General features: G+C 52.9%; 5 protein-coding genes across 5 annotated transcripts; 3 read left to right on the top strand and 2 right to left on the bottom strand.

The window, feature by feature from the left end:
* The first annotated feature begins 76 nt into the window (after positions 1–76).
* pan1 (actin cytoskeleton-regulatory complex protein PAN1) lies at positions 77–5,051 on the top strand. The gene is made up of 5 exons (XM_071039327.1): positions 77–792; positions 854–917; positions 966–2,996; positions 3,055–3,591; positions 3,641–5,051. The coding sequence occupies exons 1-5, from the start codon at positions 219–221 to the stop codon at positions 4,878–4,880; spliced, it is 4,446 nt and encodes a 1,481-aa protein (XP_070901698.1). The 5' UTR covers positions 77–218; the 3' UTR covers positions 4,881–5,051.
* Positions 5,052–8,485, bottom strand: BJX68DRAFT_231348 (sodium/calcium exchanger protein). The gene is made up of 2 exons (XM_071039328.1): positions 8,122–8,485; positions 5,052–8,071 (listed from the first exon to the last, which is right to left on the bottom strand). Exons 1-2 carry the CDS (start codon positions 8,311–8,313, stop codon positions 5,324–5,326), a joined length of 2,940 nt encoding a protein of 979 aa, XP_070901699.1. The 5' UTR covers positions 8,314–8,485; the 3' UTR covers positions 5,052–5,323.
* A 158-nt stretch (positions 8,486–8,643) lies between these two features.
* BJX68DRAFT_231349 (condensin subunit BRN1) lies at positions 8,644–12,026 on the top strand. The gene is made up of 3 exons (XM_071039329.1): positions 8,644–8,932; positions 8,983–9,559; positions 9,617–12,026. Exons 1-3 carry the CDS (start codon positions 8,865–8,867, stop codon positions 11,567–11,569), a joined length of 2,598 nt encoding a protein of 865 aa, XP_070901700.1. The 5' UTR covers positions 8,644–8,864; the 3' UTR covers positions 11,570–12,026.
* BJX68DRAFT_20698 (uncharacterized protein) lies at positions 11,952–14,325 on the bottom strand. The gene is made up of 3 exons (XM_071037656.1): positions 13,600–14,325; positions 13,081–13,551; positions 11,952–13,031 (listed from the first exon to the last, which is right to left on the bottom strand). Exons 1-3 carry the CDS (start codon positions 14,086–14,088, stop codon positions 12,507–12,509), a joined length of 1,485 nt encoding a protein of 494 aa, XP_070901701.1. The 5' UTR covers positions 14,089–14,325; the 3' UTR covers positions 11,952–12,506.
* A 3,557-nt stretch (positions 14,326–17,882) lies between these two features.
* On the top strand, positions 17,883–19,763 carry BJX68DRAFT_253701 (C2H2 zinc finger protein; the record flags this gene model as incomplete). Its single annotated transcript, XM_071042757.1, has 1 exon — positions 17,883–19,763. One exon carries the CDS (start codon positions 17,883–17,885, stop codon positions 19,761–19,763), a length of 1,881 nt encoding a protein of 626 aa, XP_070901702.1.
* Between the last annotated feature and the right edge of the window lie 632 nt (positions 19,764–20,395).

The raw sequence follows: 20,395 nt of genomic DNA on the forward strand, positions 1-20,395 counted from the left end.
GTCCGCTGACTCAGCACTATTATTGGCTAGCGCGGGTGCGTGTCCCTGATTCCACTCCCACACGAGGAGCCCGCCGGCGTCACCAGAAGCTCCTGAGCAGCCGTCGTTGCCTGCCCCCCATCCCCTCTCCACAACTCTCCTTTCCGTCTGGCATTGCTCTGTTTCTTGAGCTTTTCGTGTGGCTTACTTACCACTCTGATGCGTCTGAAATTCTTCTAATGTACTCATCCTCCAATAACTTCCTGGGCGGCGCAAACAGCGCCCGTCCGGGACAGGTGCCATACTCGCAATTCCCAGGGAGCCAACAACAACCCCAGCCCCAACAGACGGGATTCGCTCCTCAGCCGACCGGCTATGGACCTCAATTATCTGCGTTTGGAGGACCCCAGTTGCAACCACAGGCAACGGGGTTCCCCACGGGACAGCTTCAAGCTCAATATACCGGATTCCCCGGTGCATCAGCGCAGCAGCAAGCGCCTCCGCAACAATCGCAGCCCACCGGCTTTCTCGCCGCGCCTCAGCAATCCCAATATGGCGGTTTCCCATCTCAAAGCCAGGCCCCGCAGATACAAATTTCGCAGAGCCCTAGCCTTCCCCTTCGAACCGGTGCGCAGACATCGTCTGAGATAGCCAATTCGTTCCAGGTTGGATCTGGCGCCGCCCCGACGCCGCCACCGAAATCCTCTGGGGGCAGGATTCCCAACATCCGCCTTTCGTTCATTACAGCGCAGGATCAAGCAAAGTTTGAACAGCTCTTCAAGTCTGCTGTCGGGGATAGTCAGGCCATGTCTGGTTAGTGAGCAAACAAACATGGGCTTTACACACACAGTTGGTTTTGCTGACACAATAATAGGAGACAAAGCAAAAGAACTCTTGCTCCGATCGAAGCTTTCAGGAAGCGATCTGTCACGGATTTGGTAAGCGGATAACCCGAGAACAAACCTGATGAAGCTTACACTTAATAGGGTGTTATGTGACACTACAAAGTCCGGACAGCTATTGTTTCCCGAATTTGCTCTAGCCATGTACCTCTGCAATGTCAGAATCACGGGCAAAGAGATACCGAGTGCTCTCCCAGAAACGGTCAAGAACGAAGTTTCGAGTATGGTGGACATTATATCGTTCCAGGTACCCGACACACAACCAGCCGCAGCAGCAACCCCTAGAACGAATGTTCCTAGTTTCGATGCGCCTCTACTCGAGAACAAATCAGCTCCGCCAGCACCCCAGCAGCCTCAACCGCAACAGCCTACCAACTCACAACTCCTCTCTCAGCTCACGGCGCAGCCTACCGGATTTCCATCTTTCCCCGGCCAAAACCAGGGTCTGGCCCCACAGGCGACTGGATTCCCCGGACAACAACAGCAACAAAACCTTCAACCTCCTCAACTGGGACTCATGAACAATCCCCAAGCCACGGGCTATGCCGGCCCTCGTCCCCCAATGCCACCAATGCCTACTGGCTTCGGATCAAATCTCAGTCCCTCACAGACTGGTGGGTTGGTTGCCCAGCCTACCGGAATTCCTGGCCAATGGGGCTTTGTCAATGCTCCCTCATCGGGTTTGCCAAACATCGATGCCTTGAAACAGCAGCTGATGCCCCAGCCGGGTCGTGAAGGTGGATTCTCCACGGTCGGTCTCTCCGGTAATGCACATATTCCATGGGCTATTACAAAGGAGGAGAAACGGATCTACGACGAGCTCTTCCGGGCATGGGATGGTCTGCGTAAAGGATTCATTGGTGGCGATACTGCCATTGAGATCATGGGTCAAAGTGGTCTAGAGAGAAAGGATTTGGAGGCTGTTTGGACGCTAGCGGATCCCCACAACCGCGGACGTCTTAATATGGATGAGTTTGCGGTTGCTATGCACTTGATATATAGAAAGCTCAACGGCTATCCCGTTCCCAGCCGACTGCCGCCGGAGCTCATCCCTCCATCCACGAGAAACCTGAATGACTCGATCGGCACCATCAAGTCAATGCTCTCTCAAGATGCTGAGCACCGCAAAGCGACGGGTGCATTCCTGCAGCCGCAAAAGACGGGCGTGAGTTATCTCAAGGACCATTCTTTCCGTGGCGGGGCAACATCACCTGGATTCGGCCGCAAGGATGCTACACTTTTCAAGAACAATGATGACGCTTCTGCTGGTTATCGCTCCAGCGCACGTCGTCGCGTTGGGAACAACGGGCGTACCCCCTCACCTGCTGCTTCACAGTCTTCTGAGGAGGAGCTGTCGGTTGAACAGCTAAAGAAGAAGATCCGTGAAACACAAATCATGCTAGATGCAGTTGACTTTGAAGATGAGAATCGCGCGGAGGAAGAGGATGCCTTGGATAGGCGTGATCGTCGGGAAGCGGAAAGCCTCATGGACAGGATTCGACGTGTGCAGGATGACATTGATACCCATCCACATGCATCACTTCGGAACCTTGACACTGGGGCCGAGAGGAGAACTCTGCGCCGCCAACTTCAGGCTTATGAAGATCAGGTGCCCCAGGTGGCGTCGGAAGTGAGGCGTGTGGAGCGGGAGATCGCCGAAGCTAGACTGGAGTTGTTCCGCCTGCAAGACGCCAAGGCCCACCCGAACAGTGCTTTGAACATCGTCGGCACTGGGCCTGGTGGTGCCGTTACAGAGGCCGATAGGATCAAGGCACGTGCTCGTGCGAGAATGCAAGCCCGCGCTGCCGAACTTGCTGGAAGGCCGGCGCCTTCCACACAGAATGACGAGGAGGCTGCTACCCGCCGCCTAGAGGGAGAGAACGCCAAGGTCAAGGCGGAGAGAGAAAAGAACGATTCCATGACACAGGATGTCGAAGAAAGTGTAAAGGATTTTGCTCGAAGCCTAGAGGACAGCCTCAAAGAAGGAGGCGAAACATCTGCTCGTGAACACGAAAGGCGCCGCTGGGAAGACGCTCTGGGCGTCGAAGACGTCATTCGTGACTTTATCTATGACTTGAATCGCGGACGACGAACAGCGTATGCTCGGAAGGAGGAGTAAGCGCTCCCGCCATTCCGCTCATTGACATGCTTATAAACTTGCTAATGATTTTAGGGCCTCAAGAGCATCTCCACTCGACCAGCGCAAAGAGTCCCCGGCCTCTAGCTCAACCGCCGCACGTCCGCCTCCGCCGCAGTCTGCTGGCTCGTCAAACCCCGTGTCTGGCAACACTCACGAAGACCGTGTTGCTGCTGCAAAGGAGCGCGCCCAGCGGAGGATTGCTGAGCGAATGGCGGCCGCCGGCCTTAAGCCTCAAAGTGACGCTACCGAGAGCCTTCTCCAGCGCCAGGAGAGAGAAAAGCGAGAGCGCGAGGAACGGCTGAAGCGGGCAGAGGAAGAAGATGCCAAGCGCGAGCAAGAAAGACAACGTCGCATTGCCGAGGAACAACGTCCAGCTCCCATGCAAGCAGAAAAGCCCGCCGGCAAGAAACCACCGCCGCTGCCACCTACGCGCAAGGGTCGGACGGACAGTGCTGGCCAGGCCGATGCCAAGAGAGCCGCTGAAGAAGCCGCAAAGGCGGAACAGGCGGCGCGTGGGCAAGCCATCAAGGAGGAGCAACAAGCCCAGGAAGAAGAGACAAGACGTCTAGAGTACGTAACCCATCTTAGGCATGTAGAATATCTACTTACACTTTTACAGAGTCGAGGCTCAACAGCATGAAGACGAATTTGAGAAAGAACAGAAGGCGCAAGAAGCACGTCTTCGTGCACTTGAGGAGCAGGTCCGGCAAGGGAAGATCAAGAAGCAGGAGGAGAAACGCAGGAGAGAAGAGGCAAAGAGAGCGGCACAGGAACAGGAGGCTAGACTTGCTCGTCAACGAGCAGAACTGGAAGCCGCCAAGGAACGAGAGCGGCAGCTTCAACGAGAGCTTGAAGGTCTAGATGAGAGCTCTTCGGATGATGAGGGTCCAGTAGACATCTCTACGCCGCAGCACAGCACTCCTACGCAGAGCCAGGTTCTATCCGCGGCAACCGCTCAGGCTCCTCAAGCTCCTGCTAGCCCTGTTGCTGCACCACCCCCGCCCCCCCCACCAGCTTCTGAACCCGAGCGCACTAGTACCCCCAGCTCTCCGGCGAGCAGTCGAGCGGTGCCGCCCAGTCTGAGCCCGGAAACTGAATCCAAGAACCCATATTTCAGGAAAAACCTGTCACAATCCTCAGACTATCCGGCTGCAACCACCCTAGAGGCTCCTCAGGCTGCTCCCGCTGCTGCGACTCCCAAGACCGAGTCTACCAATCCTTTCCACCGTCTGGCCCAGCAGCAGCAGCAGCAACAGCAACAGCAGGAACCACTCAGACCAGCATTCACCGGTTCCGTGCCCCTGCCTCCCAGAACCCGCGCTCGCCCAGAGGCCGACGATGACTGGTCCGCAGCTGGGTCTGACTTCGAGTCTTCCGATGACGAGGACGATGACCGTGCTGGCGGCGGAAGTGCCAAGCAACTCGCAAGCATTCTCTTTGGAACCATGGCTCCTCCAAGGCCTTTGAGCGCTATGGACAATCAGTCTCCGTCCAAGTCTGCTACTCCAGTTCAGGTTAGTCCTGTGGCTCCTCCGGTTCCCGCTATTCCGGCCGAGTTTGAGCCCGCCGTCCCTGGCGGAGCGCCACCACCGCCTCCACCACCACCTCCTCCGCCTGCAGCAGCAGCTCCCCCAGCTCCCAGCTTTGAGGCGCCGGCCGGTGCACCCCCTCCCCCTCCTCCGCCCCCTATGGGAGCTCCTCCTGCTCCACCACCACCTGCTCCTGGCCCGGCTGCCACACCCGCTGGAGCTGGTGATAGGAGTGCATTGCTGGCCTCGATCCAGGCAGGCAAGGGGCTTAGAAAGGTCCAGACCAATGATCGGAGCACCAGTTCTTTCGCTGGTCAAGTGTTGGACTGAGCATTTGAGCGTTTTTTTGGAAACTTTGCATTTCGTATAAACCATTCTGCCAATCGCCAAGTCATGGAATCTTGATCCACAATGTGTACAGCTTTTGTTAGCTCTTAGTCTCCATTATATTCAGTATCAGTCAGTTGCTAACGGATGTTTATTTCAGTACATGGGTATAACTACAGGCGACGACCCTTTTGTACAAGTATGAAGTATCGTGTGCGAGTGTCCCTCGAGTTGTAACAAGGTGTCGTAACAAGAACCTACGTCAGGAAATATGTACGAAAAGGCAGAATACCCTGCTTCTAGTAAGAACCAAAAAGGGGAAGGCTGAAAGTGCAAAAGGCAAATAGGTATCTTGTCCAAGAATCCAGAAAAGAAAATGCGAAGCCGCCATAAGCCAAAAAAAAAAAAAGAACCGTAAACAAGGAGACGAGGATAGAGCTCTTCGTTCAGGAGACGATTTCTGCAATGACGTTACCCAAAGTACTCACACACCAGAGGACGATAAGACCGCATCCAATTTTGCGGTCCATGCGCCAATTATTCCAGGGAATCACGATCAACAACCCGACTAGAGTCACTAGAAGGGTAGCGCCGCTAATGATGAGGACTTTGGAGACGGCAATGTCATAAGTAATGTCAGCTGCGGCCATTGATTGCGACTTTTTCGAATGCAGTGTCATGTATAGCCCTCCGAGGCCGATACCAAGGAGGATATTGAGCATGGGCCCGCCGAAGCAGGCGCTCAGAGCCATGACTGGGTAGCCCAGGCGGGCGACGGTAATGTTGGCGACGAGGTCGCCGAGGGAGTTGCCGACAGCAAAGACGGTGAGACCGAGGAGGGAGTCGCTAATGTTGAGAATGACACCAAGGGTCTTTAGAAGGCTAACCACTTCCGTGGCAATCGTTGCAATCCAGAAGATGGCGACAACAAAGCCTAAGAAGGCTAGGATTGGGCGCCATGATTTGGGAGGTTGTCGAAGGGAGCTGCGAGCTTGGCGGATGCTGACGAGTAGGGCTCCGAGGCAAATCAGCGAAAAGAGGAGGCCACAAAGCGAGAGGAATAGAAAGGTGCGTCCCGTCAGGTCATCGTCTACGGCAGACCATGCGATTAAGGCAACGAATTGAGGTCCTGCAAAGAGTTGAAGATAGACTAGCCAGAGACTCCACTCTCTGGTTGCTTGAGCAGTTGATTCGATGGGCTCTTGTACCGCAGGGAGCTCCGAGTCGTAGCGCTGCCTGTTCTGATCCGACAGAAGTTTGTTACTGTTGCGAGCCGGTGTTACTGAACTCGCATTTCGAGGCTGGAGAAGTGGGCTCTCCTCTGGCAGGCGCACAATGGGCGTAGGGGAGATTGAATCATCGGCAGAAGTCACTATGACGGGTACTGCGTCGGGCTCAGGCGGTGATGGATCAACAACAGGCAAAGTGATCGTTAGGAGAAACACGCTAGGAGCTGCAACGACACCTAGGAGCTTCTCCCAAATGGTCTTGCTCTTCCATCCGTCCAGAGTGGGAAAGAGTGTCGCGATGATTGGCTCCAGTACGGATTGAGACCGAGGCCAGCAGTCCGTCGGTGTAGAACGTCGGCTGTTTCGGTCAAAAATAGCTTCCTGGAAGTGTAGAGACTCTGTTGGGCTCGATGGCTCGGGCAAGCGTATACTCGGCGGGCGGGGGGACGGTGACCTAACCCCATCATGAAAGGGAGGAAAAGGACTGGTGGGGCTATTTAAGCTATCCGGACCCCCTGCTGGATACTTGGTACCTCGAGGAGATACCTGTTGCGGGGAGTGCGGATGTGCAGCCCCATCCAAGTAGTTGGGAGAATGAAAAGCACCTGGGGGGGCAAGCAACGCGGAATTTTGTAGGCTAGAGTCTGGTCTTCGACTTGGGCTCGGACTGCGTGAAGAATAAGTACTTGACATGGGCGATTGCGTCAAATCAGTACCATAGTGGGCCTCCATTGTCGTGCTAGATCCCTCATCGATGGATGGTCTGCTAAAGGTTAATTGTGGTTGCGCTGTACCATCAGGGGAGAAAAGATTCGTATCCAGCTTCAACCCCATAGCATCGTTTGCAGACACCGCTCGAGTGCGATTAGTTCCGTATTCTGGTGATAGGAGATTGTTGGCACGGGAACGGCCGCTTTGAGGATGCGATGCAATGGAAATATTGTCCGGCTGTGAACGATGATCTCGTGGGGCGTCCGAATACCTCTCAAGGCTTATCGAATGATTGCGGTGGTGGCTTCTCGAGCGCTGTAGGGAAGAAAGAACGGATTGAAACTCCAAAGCACCTACCAAGCTTGGTCTGATAGGGTTGAACGTGTTTCGTCTCCGTGCAGAAGGTCGGTATATGCGCATGTTGTCCCGAATCTCCGCGAGATGCCGGTTGCGGGTTTCATCGTCTTCATCGGCGTCTTTCCAGGCCGGAACATCGGCGCTTTCTAAGGCGTTGAAATCTTCAATAGTCGCACCACGCAAGAGACTAGTAGACTCGGAAGCGACTCCGGGATCATCATCTTCCACCTCCTCAATGTCTAATTCCTGATTGTCCGGGATATGAAAATGAGCCCGAGCGGCCATATTCCTCTCCTGAACGCGCCGCCGTCGCACAATATACCAGTGCCACGTCACAACAAGTACAACGTAGAAGCAATACAGCGCAACCATGGTGGCTGCCTCCCAGACGTGAAGGTGCCCGTCGGCCAGAAGAAACATGCTGAAGCTGATTGCGATGACAAAGTAGCCAACATCACGAACAAAGCTTCTGCGAGCGACCTTGAAAGGACGTACAAGGGCCATTGACCCAGCGACCACAGAGGTAATAAAGCCCGCAGCCCCGATAAGCTCTCCGATGGCCAAGCTTCCGCTGTTGGACCTCATGGCAGCAAAGGTTGAAAATACGTCGGGGCTGCCATTGCCAAAGGCGAGAAATGTCACCCCGGTCAAACTCTCACTCAGCCCGAGGAAGCTGGCCAACATGCTCAAGTCAATGCATAGAAAGTCACTTGCCGCGATTCCGATAGTACTAAAAAGTAGGGATAACCAGAGTACGATGACCGTGAAAGCCAGCGGTTTCGCATCTGCAAGGGAGCAGTAGTAGAATTGAAGGTAGGAGAAGAAGCCATCTTCGTGATCGAGGCAATTCGCGCGGACAAAGGCACATTTATCGTCTGCATTCCGAACTAGGCGACACTTGGATACATCAGCATTTGCAAGGAGGGGGTTCTCCGAAGGACTGATACCTCTGGTGGGTTGTCCCGCTTCACGAGCAGAGCAGGACCGGCCGCCATACCATTGTTCCATTGTCCCAGCACCCAGCTGAGAGTCGCAAGGATGCTGAAGATGGCCAGAGACCAGTAAAACGGCCTGACGGAGTACGGAGGCCGTCGCCGAACCGAGACTCGGGGAAATATGGCCGTCAGTTCTTCGAACATGATAAAGGATGTGCTGGGAGCATCGTGGATGCTAAAAAACGGATTCAAGAACAAAAAGGAACAATGGCCGGCGATACAGAGAATAAAGTCGAGTCTAACAGGCAGCAAAGCAGAGCTGCTGTGGGACAAAGGTCCAACAACAGTGCAGAAGTGGCTTTTGCAGCGCCCTGTGATGTCAGTATTCTGATCAGAGGAGGCTGTGCAGCTTATCTGACCATACCGTACGTATCGCGTATGGTAAGATATAGCCTGTGGCTGCGCAGTCATGTGATATTTGCGCCTGAGGTTGCTGTGGACGGCAGAACCACACTTTCTTGTTTGTTGACGGTGTTCCTGTTTGTTCGCAACACGAGATCTCGACCAACAACCACGCCGCGGCATCCAACAAGACCATGGTTGCTTCTACGCATCATCTTTAAGAGTCGCTTGTATTGTTGTTACTTGTCAACCTTTAGTACCTTGTTGCGACTTCATCTGCGTCGCGACGACTGCGTGTGTCCCTTCTGATACGTCCCTCTTGCTCTTGCCGTCACTACGAAGCGCCATCCGTCATGCCCCGCGTCTCAAAACATCGCCGCTCAAATGGCGCCGCCACTCCCCAAAAGAACTCACCCCTCAAGTATGCCCTTTTCTAGTGTGCGCTTTGGAGCGGCGCTGATAATTGGTTAGGATACCTCTGAACGATGATATCGGGGAAAAGGCGGCTCGTATGGAGGCCAGACAGGCTCGACATGACCGCCAGATGGACCAAATCAAGGCCGCCGTAAAGACGCCAATGCCGCCGCGCAGATATACCACCTATGATCGTTCGAGCATGAGTCCTTCCACACCTCAGGGATCCGGCCATCGCAATCGAGATAGTGATGCTCACGGGCGCCGAGGGGTGACTCCCATGAAGCGCGTACCGATCCTTGCGAACTTCGAAGAATGGATGAAAATGGCGACCGATAACAAGATCAATGCCACCAACTCTTGGAACTTCGCCTTGATTGATTATTTTCATGACATGTCACTTCTAAAGGAAGGTGATAGTGTGAATTTCCAAAAGGCTAGCTGTACATTGGATGGCTGCGTCAAAATTTATACTAGCAGAGTCGACAGTGTAGCCACAGAGACTGGGAAGCTTCTGAGCGGTCTGGCTGATAGTAGGGACAAAAAGGCCCGCGAGACCGAGGCGGAAGGCGAAGGTGCCGAAGATGACGAGGAAGATGGTGAAGAGGGCGGTACTAGGAGGTCACGACGCAAGGTATGTATTCGCCAGACCTCAGATGTCGCATAGCTAACAGTGTCGCCTGATGTATAGCGCGCCCACGAGGCTACCCTGGCTCCTTCGTTTTCCTCCCTCCAACTCAAAAAATTTGAACTCGAGTTCTCGGTTGATCCGCTATTCAAAAAGGCGTCTGCGGATTTTGACGAAGGTGGTGCCAAGGGTCTACTTCTCAACCATTTGTCCATCGATGGACATGGTCGGATCGTGTTTGATAGTAGCGATGACGCCGCGGAAGCTTCAAAAGATACAGAGGATACTCGAGCAGAGTCCGAAGCCCCTGAGCAGGCCGAGTCTACTCAGCCCGCGGAACAGGCCCGTGACGACTCCTTCGACGCAGGCGTGGAAATCGATATTGCCCCATTGGCCAGCAGGTTCTTTCCAAATCTAGATCTTCTTGAGTCGCAAGACATTTGTCCTTCTTTGAAAAATTTTGATCTAGGTGACCCAAGTGGCTCGCTTGATATTCCACTTTTGAAAGCACCTGAAGAATGGCGCCATGACAAGGGACATGAGGAGGGGCACCCGTCAAACGAAGCATCCGGAATCATGCTAGATGATGATAATGCTGTTGGGTTCGATGACGATGACGCCAGTCTGGCTGGTTTTGATCTCGGCGGTGACGCTGGGTTCGGCGATGGTGGCGAGGCTTGGGCTCGTGAGGCCGCCCTCGAGCCTATGCTAAAGGTGCACCGCATGGATATTGAAGGCGAAGACGCTCATGATGGTGGGGATGTCGATAACGACGATGCCTATGCTATCTCTCTTCGCCATCAGCCTGATAGCCGGGATCACGAGAACATTCTCAGCTATTTCGACAATGCCTTGCAGAAGAACTGGGCTGGTCCCGAACATTGGAAGATTCGCCGAATCAAGGAGACTACCGCTGCGAATTCAAACACAGTACCCAAGCAACGAAAAGAAAAGGAGCCATTTGAGATTGACTTTTCCGCGCCACTTGATCCAACTATCGCCGAGCTGATCTACACACCAGCCAGCTCCAACTCCACCATCTCCCTTCCCAAGACTCAATGGAAGACCAAAGGCCGTAACCTACTCCCGGATGACAAGCACTTTAACTCACGGCAGCTGCTGCGTCTTTTCCTCAAACCAAAGGCAAAGATGGGTTCAAGGAAGCTGACAGGCCCACGTAACTTCAACCAGCGTCGCCAGGAACAAACTGCTGGCAATGGAGATATGGATGAAGCATTCTGGGCAAACCACAAGACTGAAGATAATGCCGGCGAAGAGGAGGCAGCTCCTGGGGCGTACGATGCCAACTTTTTCGCAGATGATGATGGACTTGCATTTCCAAATGGCATTGGACTGGGTGATGATGACGATGACAACCTTCCCTTTGCTGACGCGAGAGAAATGTTGTCCCCTGCGCCCGATGCAGGTACAGCAGCCGGGGAGGCTGGTGGGGCCACGGGCCTTGCCGCTTTATTGAATATGGTCGGCGCGACTCCTGGAGGTCCAAATCAAGGCTTTGGCTCACAGTTAGTTACGCAAGGTGGCCGTAGAGCACGACCTGACTACGTCGCATACGCGCGAGTCGCGAAGAAGGTCGATGTTCGCAGGCTCAAAACAGAAATGTGGAAGGGTATGGGCAATCGTTTGATATCCGAGATGGAATCCCCACCCCAGTCCGTTCCCAATCCACCTGAAGAATCCCATGATACGGATGACGATGGCCCGCCGACGCCTACGCCAAAACGCCCCAGACTATCTTCGGACCTGGAGGATCCTAAGGATAACGGAACGTTACGATTCACTGACATCATGAACTCACTCAAATCGGTCTATGCCCCAGAGACGCTGCGTGATATCAGTACATCATACGGATTCATCTGTCTCCTTCATCTCGCCAACGAACAGGGCCTCGTCTTACACAATGATGACGCGTCTAATGGTCTCGGGTCAGGCCGGCTTGAAGAGATTTTCGTCAGGAAGGATGAAAATGCCATAATTGACGAATCAGGTGCATAAGTTAGAACAGCTGCGCTTTGGCCCTTTCATGCGTGTACAGTGAACATTCTGATATCCCTAACTTTCAGTATTGGGTGTTACGAGAGGCTATATGAGTCAAGTCGTCTAGATCTTAAGTTATGCGCTTGGATTCATCTCGCAGGAGTTTGGTTGGTGGCTTGGTACGTTCTTATGGTAGCTCTAGGTTGTTTATTTTGGGGCCAAACCCCTTCTACTTCCAGTAAAGATTCAACTTGACTTGCCTCTTTGCGTTGATCTGCTGCGTAGTGAGCTACAAACAGTTGAGGCATAGTTAATAGCTGGTCCCATAGACTAACTCCTGCGATAACATTGGGAGTCTGTAATCTAACTGACCCTTCCGGCACCCTTCACGATTCTGAAAAGCCCGACTCTGAAGGTTAGCGGAAGGGTCAGTTAGAGCTACGCAGACTACGTTAAGGACAACTTGACCTATGACAGTTCATATTTCATGGTTAGAACATAGACCTCGTCGTAATCGATGTAAACGAGCGGAAGCTCCCCAACGAAATGAAACCAGGTAAATACTTCCTGACATTGACTTGAAACTCGACTCGCTCAGTGGTATGATATAATTTGGTATATAGACATAGACATAAAGAACGTAAAGAGGGAGGATTGGAATCGTTAGTCTTCGATATCGACATGTAACGGCACCCAAAACAAAAAGAGAAGTAAAAAGGGAATATTAGATAAGCGTAGCATATCGGTCGTCCAGATCCAGTCAGGCTTCTTCCTTTGGCTTCGTTCGGTAACAGCAATGAGAGAAAGGATATATATGCGCCGCCATTGAACTCCAGAATATACAAAGCCTTTGGGCCCAATCTGCTAGGGTCTTGTCCGGCCGACTCCACCTGCATTTTTAAAAGATCGCTGGTAGTTTTCGCATCAAAAGGTGGTGACCTTTCAACCTACTAACTTACTGGCGGACCCCTTGAGGAAAGCTAGGTGTCATCGGGCTGGCATAAGCCCCTGGAATTGGGACAGCCTCGTATGTTCGCTCGCCTGGTGCAGCGGCCATGTGTTCCTGGGGAGGAGTCGGGGTCGGAGAGGGAGCGGAGAACTCCCCTTGCTCCGTCTTGGGGGTAGCATGCTGCACACGGATGGGAGGCGGCTGGAGTTGGAAGGTGGGCTGGGGTCTCGTTGGCGAAATGGGAGTCGCAAATTGCGTGGGCGTTGCTTCTCCCTTTTCTGCTGCGGAGTACGGGTCCTTCATTGTTGTTGACACCCACGGTGACTTGGGGGTGTATGGGAAACCCGGGGTATTGGGGGCGGATTGAAGTCGAAGCTGGGCGAGATACAAGTCTGATCGAGCCTTGTCTCGCCGATCCATGGACTTGGCGAGACGCCGCTTAGACCAGAATCGGTAAAAGACAACAGCGTAGATGAGAATGATCAACACCTCGATAACGACTTCAATGACTGCGCATACCAACCCCCAGTCCTGTGATTGTTAGCATACTTGCTTGAGTGCGGAATGATGGGTTGCCTACCTGTAGACGACACAGTAGTGGGTAGTCAACATCGTTGGCATATACCACCGATCTTTGATTGCCCGTCTTGCATGACCAACCCCACAAGTCTTGACCGTTTCCGTTGGATTTCGAGTGTTGGTATATTGCTCCTACCACGACCCATAGGATGAGTGTGAAGCCAAAGAAACCGACAGAAAAGATGGAGTAGTACACAGCAACCTTTTCCGCGCGTTTGTGGCCACGTTTCTTCCAGGTCCAAAAGACAACCAAACAGGAAAGCACCCCCAGGGCAGCAGTCGCTAGAAGTAGGTACTGTGGCCAAGGGTTCGTGCCAACAGCCCACGGCGTGGTGCCGCTTCTCGAAGGCAGATTTCGGGTTGCATGGAAGACGGCGAGTGTCGTGCCCAGAATGGCAAGGATAATTATGCTACAACCGAAGCTGACGAACCGGAGGAAGATCTTGGCGACTCTGACACGTACTTTGATGGCCTAGAGGGGTTAGCTTGGTATACAAAGGAATGTTGAGAGGAGGCTAACCAGATCCTTTGCGTTTGCTTTCTCGGCCTGTCTCTCTTGCTTCTCTACGGCAAACTCCTCCCTGAAGGTCGGGCTCAGTGGGTTCAGGGTACGTGCTGGCGTCCCTGGTACCCGCAAAGCGCTCTTCAAAGGCGAATTGGGCATTGCGTGATGGGGGATGTGTTGAGCAGGGTCTTGCGCATTCACGTATCCGAACCCAACGTCGGAGACAGCATGAGTGTTTTGAGACTGGTTTGGTGGATCCGCAAAAGGAGACCTGCTACTCTCCGCCGCAGTAGGTGAATGGATGGTAGTGGCTTCCGCGAATCGAGCTGACCGGGGGCTTTTCATCGGTGCGATCACTGTTTCGGGAACTTTCTCGTCACCGATAATAGTATGCTGCGTTGACGATGCCATTGATCTTCGATTGTTGCCACCAACAAATTCCCTAGGAGACGTTGGCTCGTAAGTTTGAGGCGAATTGTTTGGGCTGTCACTGGAAGTGGACATTGGATCTAGGGTTGACGAGGCGGAACAGCTGCGGAATAACAATTGCGATGAGAGCCAGCTCTCAGTCTTATCTCCCGTTATCGTTCGGTGAAAGCTGCGCTGAGCGAGGCGAGTAAATCCGAATCAGGCGAAGGGCATCGAGCGACGATGTGGCCTGGTTGTGTCGGTTCGGCCCTAAATCTGTCAACCTTGGCCCATGCAATGGAAAGCCGTTGGGCTCGACGCACTGTAGAAACCAAGTTGTAGTTGATCTTGACGGACTATACAGTAGTTCCGTCAGCTGCATTCGCCTGATGAAAGTCCTAGGAAGCAAACCTTGCTCGAGTAAATCCTCTAATAACCTGCTTTTTCGTTCTTATAACTGGCCTGTGTATATGGACTCTTGAAGACGGAGCGGCGAACCCTGCGCTGCTTGTAACAAGAGGCAAACCAGTGGTCAAACCCAGAAATGAATGTTGCGTTAAAAGCAAGAGGAGAGACGGAGGAAAAGCGACAAGATGGTTTGGAGCGGCGTGACAGCAACGATTATCTATGCCGGGCGGCAGTCACGGTTTCGCAGCGAGTGGGGAGGGGAGCCATGCTCGAACAACATCCCATCCGGCCGTGCGAAATGGCAGTAAGCGCCCAGCAATATGCAGAGCAACGAAGAGTGTGACGTTGATTGGGCAGAGTCAAAGTCAATAGTTGGCCAGAAACATGGGCAGCCGGTCAAACTCGCAGGGAGGTATGGGCAAGCAGCGCTGTGACTGGATAGCCCGCTCATTACTGGAGCAGCTGCCCTGGTCTATCACAGTGGAGATTGCCGGGAGTCACCCAGACTCCAGACGGCACCAAGCCCTTTAACCTCTCGGTCCTCACGCTTTCGATGCAGGTCTGTCACCCCAAGAGCGAATGAGCGTGGCGGAACGGGTTGTTTGGTGCTTCAACTTAGCGCCGGGGTTGATCGCCTCCTAGGCCAGCCAATGAGGCGTATACTAGAACCGCTGGCATCGAAGAAGGTGGTTTCCTCGGCTTGGTGAGGCCGTTTGGGAGAGCAGCTTCGGGGTCCTGACACGGAACCGATCTAAAGATAGAATTGAAGTCTTATTATTAACGAAGCAAGAACGTGAATCCGAAGAGCCGAGTCGAGATGAGAGATGTGGAGGAGTCGAAGTCGAGAATCAAGGCAGGCGGTGGTGCCTTAGGCCCGTTCCGGCCAGCCAACTGCATAGTTCTCACACTTCTTCTTTGTTCAAGCGTGTTTGCCTGCAGCTAGCCTCCTGGAACTGAGTTGTCAATTTATCTCTAGATAGGCAGATTGTCCAACACACCGTCCATGTCACTAGTCAGCAATTGTCTTCAGTTGGCGATGCAAACCACTCCGACGACGAGACTACTACTAGAAAGCCAGCACATCCCCCGGCTCAAGCCTCACAACAAGTCTTTTCTGCAGCAAGATGAGTCGAGACTTGAGACTCAAAAACTTCCGACGATTTGTAGTTTGAATGCATTACCTTTGAAGATTGCTTTAGGAGCAGAGTGCCCTGTGTTATCACCTAAGAAGCTTTCGCCCCAGGTTGGTCAATACGAATCGAGTATTGGAATCAAGACTATCAAGGCTTATTATGAGCCAGAGAATATGATGCGACTCGAGTCGGTTCAGTGAAAGAGCGCGCCACTCCAATAGTCAAGATGAAGGGTTCATGAGGCTTCAATCTGTCGATGATCCCTCTCCCCTTGGAGAAACTGACAAGGGAGCTGTCAATCGTCCCACGTCTATACGAGCGATCCCTGTGCCCCATAGTAGTATTTAGTATTCAAGAGATCTCATTTCTCAAGATCGAGTGAAAGCTCAGACTGGGCTCTTGGTTGAACTCTGCAGGGCATGGAGGAGCCCAAAATCCAACAGATGGTGGCACAGCCTTCAGGTCGAGGTCGCCTCGCTCAGCCACTCGCTGCGCCTGAGACTCGCCGTAGCCATGCAAGGAACTCCGTATGGTGGATGATCATTGGCGACAGCTTCGTACGATTGAATCCCCCGCCACAATTCAGGTTTCAGCATCTAACACCGCCTCGCTGTGCTTCCCTGATCTTCACCGTTCAAACGATGCTTCGCTGACGGTCTGTCATACAGTGCCTCTCCGTGCCACCTGAGGAAGGACTCAATACGATAGGTCGTATTAACCAATGAGAGCCTGTGTGGGAGTATGTGAATCTGTGATCAAGCACGATTATATTATTTGCCCGGGCCTGAGAAACAGTCTGAGAGTCTGAGCGAAGCGGCTCTGAAGAAGCAAGATCCCTGGTTCGGGATCTTTTGTTCTTGCCACAAGTTCCACATTTCTAAATCGACGCCTGATGGCATAAGCAATATCAGAGCCTAGTCATGTGGCTAGTGACGCCGTAATTGCTGGTGTCTGATAGCCTGGAGCCTAGGGGTCTGAAGCGAGGTTGCATTATTTGACATGGTAAAGGATGGAATAAACTTGGAGCGATTTCAGGAGGAGATTTCGAAGAAACATCAAGCTCCCCGGTGCGTAGAAAGGGCCTATATCTTGATTTTGAATTCAGGCGCTCATCAACATTGCACCTTCCTTGTTCCTGGGTTTGAATGTGGCAGTGGCTGGGCAACCGGTAATTTATAAATTACGTCCGGGGTGACCTCCTGCCAGGGCCGAAGGATGAAGAGCCGCGTGTAATGAGGTCACGGACGGTATTTGAAATTTGACAAATTGACGACTTGCTTTCCTCGTGTTAAGCTGTCCCCATCATGCTCCAGTCCAGTTGTTCCAGCTCTCTTCTCTTTTCGCTCTCCTCAAGAGCTTGATTCGTGGCTCCTGGCTATCGATCTCGCACGCCTATACCACTCGGATTTGCTTTTGTTTCTTTTTCTCTTTCTCCACCATTTCCCCCAGCTCCATTTGCGCTGTCCACCACTGCCATTTATCTGCAAATTACCCGACGAAGACCCATCAACCGAAACAGTCCGTCTCGTCCTTGACCTTGCGACCAGCCGCCGAGCTGCTGCTCCGATTACTCCTGCATCAATCCGGTCACCAATCCATGCCTCCCAACCCACTACCAGCTCGAACGATTGTCCATCCTCTTGCGTCTCTTTGTTGCTACTGCATACTGTAAATATTCCCTTGATCTTCCATCGCCAGAATCCCACACATCATTTGTTGTTCCCAGGAGCTTCCTGGCCCTTCTCATATTCTATCGCCTCATCAGTCGTGCTATTTTGGTTCAATACCTTCAGCAGCAGCCTTCAGGCTCATCGCTTACCAATTAAGCGCGTCCCAGTGACGGAGAATTGCATGTTCATCCCCTTGACTACCGTTTGTCGCGGCTCCTTTCTTGCTCTGCAGCCTAGTTGAGCATCCCGATCCCACCGCGCACCCGCCACGATCTCAGAAGACCTTCCGCCAGATGGGTTGAACCCACAACACGCTCTCATCGAGTGGATAGAAAGGCATTCCAACCCTGTTTGCAAGGCTAATCGCTATTTTTACCCGCAAGGCCCATTTTCCTCGGGCCCAAGTGTCTGACTGGACATTGCAAAGGCTGAACATCCCCGTCAGCTTGCGCCACACTCGGGTTTTGGTGAGCGCCCCACGCGACAGTGCCTCTCATACATCTCCTCCACTGTCCCCCTCTCCCCCCCGACCTCATCATATCATCCTACTTGACTTTTTTGTCCCTTTCGTTCTTCGTCCTTTAGTAATTGTTCCGCCCTCACTGCTTGTCCAGCCAATGGTCATCCAATATACGATCATCCTGTTACCCTCAGCCAAGAGACCTTCCATCCAGCTGACATGATTTCCGTACACGCAGCTACTGCATATTCTCATCAACCATTCCACGGTAGCGCGAAGCATCCAGGACCCATGGCCGCGTTGATGCAGTCGAATAACGATCCCGTCGCTATCTCTAACCCTTTGCCTGCGCCTTCGAACCCCTCGGATTCCGTTGCTTTCCTGAAACAATCCAAGCCCGACTCGAGCCTCACCTCGATTGCTAGCGCTGGATTAAACGTCACCCGCTCGAAGGAGTCGTTGCCTACCATGTCGACGATGGCGACAAATGGCTCTCAGCAGTCTGAACCTCAGAGAGAACAGCAGCAGAATAGCTCGCAGGTAGCGCGAGAAGCTCTTGAGCAACCATCTGTCCCGATCAGCGACCCGCTACCTTCAGACCAGATGCAAGTGGATGCTCATTCAGTCGCAGGGGACGCGCATGAACCGGTCTTCAATACCGCAGATAACGGCACATCTCTAATGAACACCTCGACTGTAGCAAGTCCCGGCCCTATAGAAGATTCGATCTCACAAGACGGTGACCGTCCCCGCCATCGCCATGACAGCGAGTTACATCAAGACAATAGTAACAAAGCCTTCTCATACCCAATGCCTACAGGGGGCTTTAACGATCCAAGACGTGGGCTCAGTTTGCCAAGCTCAGGCTTGAACAAGGCTGGCCAGCGGTCTCCATCTGCCAAGAAGCACCGCTGCCCATACTGCGCTACCGAATTCACAAGGCATCATAATCTCAAGAGCCACCTACTCACGCATAGCCAAGAGAAGCCTTTCGTCTGCCAAACCTGCCAATCCCGCTTCCGAAGACTCCATGATCTCAAACGACACACAAAGCTTCATACAGGCGAGAGACCGCATATCTGCCCAAAATGTGGTCGCAGGTTCGCCCGTGGCGACGCTCTAGCCCGTCACAACAAGGGCCAGGGGGGATGCGCTGGGCGCAGGGCAAGCATGGGGAGTTATGCGCCTGAAGATGAATACGGCGACGGCGGTGCAGCAGGCGCCGAGGATGCCATGGACGGCCTCATGTATGCCGAACCGGAACGCATGGACGAGGATGAAGAACGGCGATATAATATGCCGAGCATCAAGAAACACGACCTACCCACGGATTCCATTGCCCGTTCCAACAGCGCAAGCAGCTACCAACCGCGTCAGACAAACACATATCCTCCCATCGCTGCTAGCAGACCGTCCCCTGGCGGACTCTTTCCTCCTCCTACGAGCCATGGCGGCTCGAGTGGCTCGCCGTCTCCCATTTCACAGGCGTTTCCTTCCACGAATCCACCAACCGGCTTTGCGCCTCCAAACGTGACGGAGAGTCCAAGACCACTGTCGCCGAATGCTCTGTCTTCACATCAATTGGGCCACGGATCGGAAAGCAATGTACAACTTCACCACCGTCCTCACTCACCCGGTATCACACACTCGTTTTCGCAATACAGTCGGGCAGGTCCCTCTCAGCCCGCGCCAAGTTTGGGTCTTCCTCCTCCTCAACCCGGCGCCCCTCAGCTACCTCCACCACCTGGTCTGGGATCTTCCGAGCCTCGCTTCTCCCTTCATGCACAGAGTTCAGTGCAACCGCCCCCGACTACTGCCAAACATACTCCGTCACATAGTCACTCGAGCAACCATCCTCCGCCGGAAACAATCATTAACCACGCTTCTCACGATCCGGGTCTCTTTGAACAGCAGCGCGATCAGGTGGAAAAACTGTGGACGTATATACGATCAGTTCAAGATGAAGTGACCGGGCTTAGGGCAGAGTTGGCAACTCTGAAAGCGCAGATGGCATCTACCAGTGGGAATGCCTTGGCTACACCTAGTTCAGGTGTTGTACAACCCCAGGCCGAGGGGACGACAAGTGCCGTGCAACGGTAAGTTAGTGCACTTTTGTCATGTAAAGCAACATCCCTCGACAGAGGCTACATGTTAATAGGGGCATTTGTCCTGACATAATACGCTTCCAAACGGCCATTACCTTCCCATATGTGTTCTTATTTTGATGCCATTATGACACGACTTTACTGTCAAGGCAGGGTACTATCGTTGTTCTATACCATGGTTTTTTATTTCTATTATCTTCATCTTCTTCGGTAACTATGGTGTATGGGAGTTTGTGTTTGATACTTCATCCGAGGGGCAGTCTTTTCCCCATGCTTTGTATACTTATTTCCAGGCCAATGGAATAGGAGTTTAGCCAAAATCTGTTCTTTCAAAGGGATAATTTCTGCGATTTTATTCTCTATTGTATCAACAAACAAAAAGAGTTCAGAAATTGTCTTTTCACTAGTCTTACCTAGTAGATGTTTCTGAAAATACTTGGAAGATTGGGTGTTGCAGGGAAATTTCAAGGTCAGGCAAGGATGTGGAGCGGGGCCCAAGAAATGGCATCGGATTCGGGCCTCTAGTCAAATATGTGGGCATATTATTATTCCGGTAGCGTGCTCTGTAATGTTCTGGATGCCTCTCGAAAAACAGACCTCGAAAAGCGATTGACGGAATCCATACCG

Source organism: Aspergillus pseudodeflectus (genome assembly GCF_044049435.1).
Source record: "Aspergillus pseudodeflectus strain CBS 756.74 chromosome Unknown BJX68scaffold_10, whole genome shotgun sequence".
NCBI lineage: Eukaryota > Fungi > Ascomycota > Eurotiomycetes > Eurotiales > Aspergillaceae > Aspergillus > Aspergillus pseudodeflectus.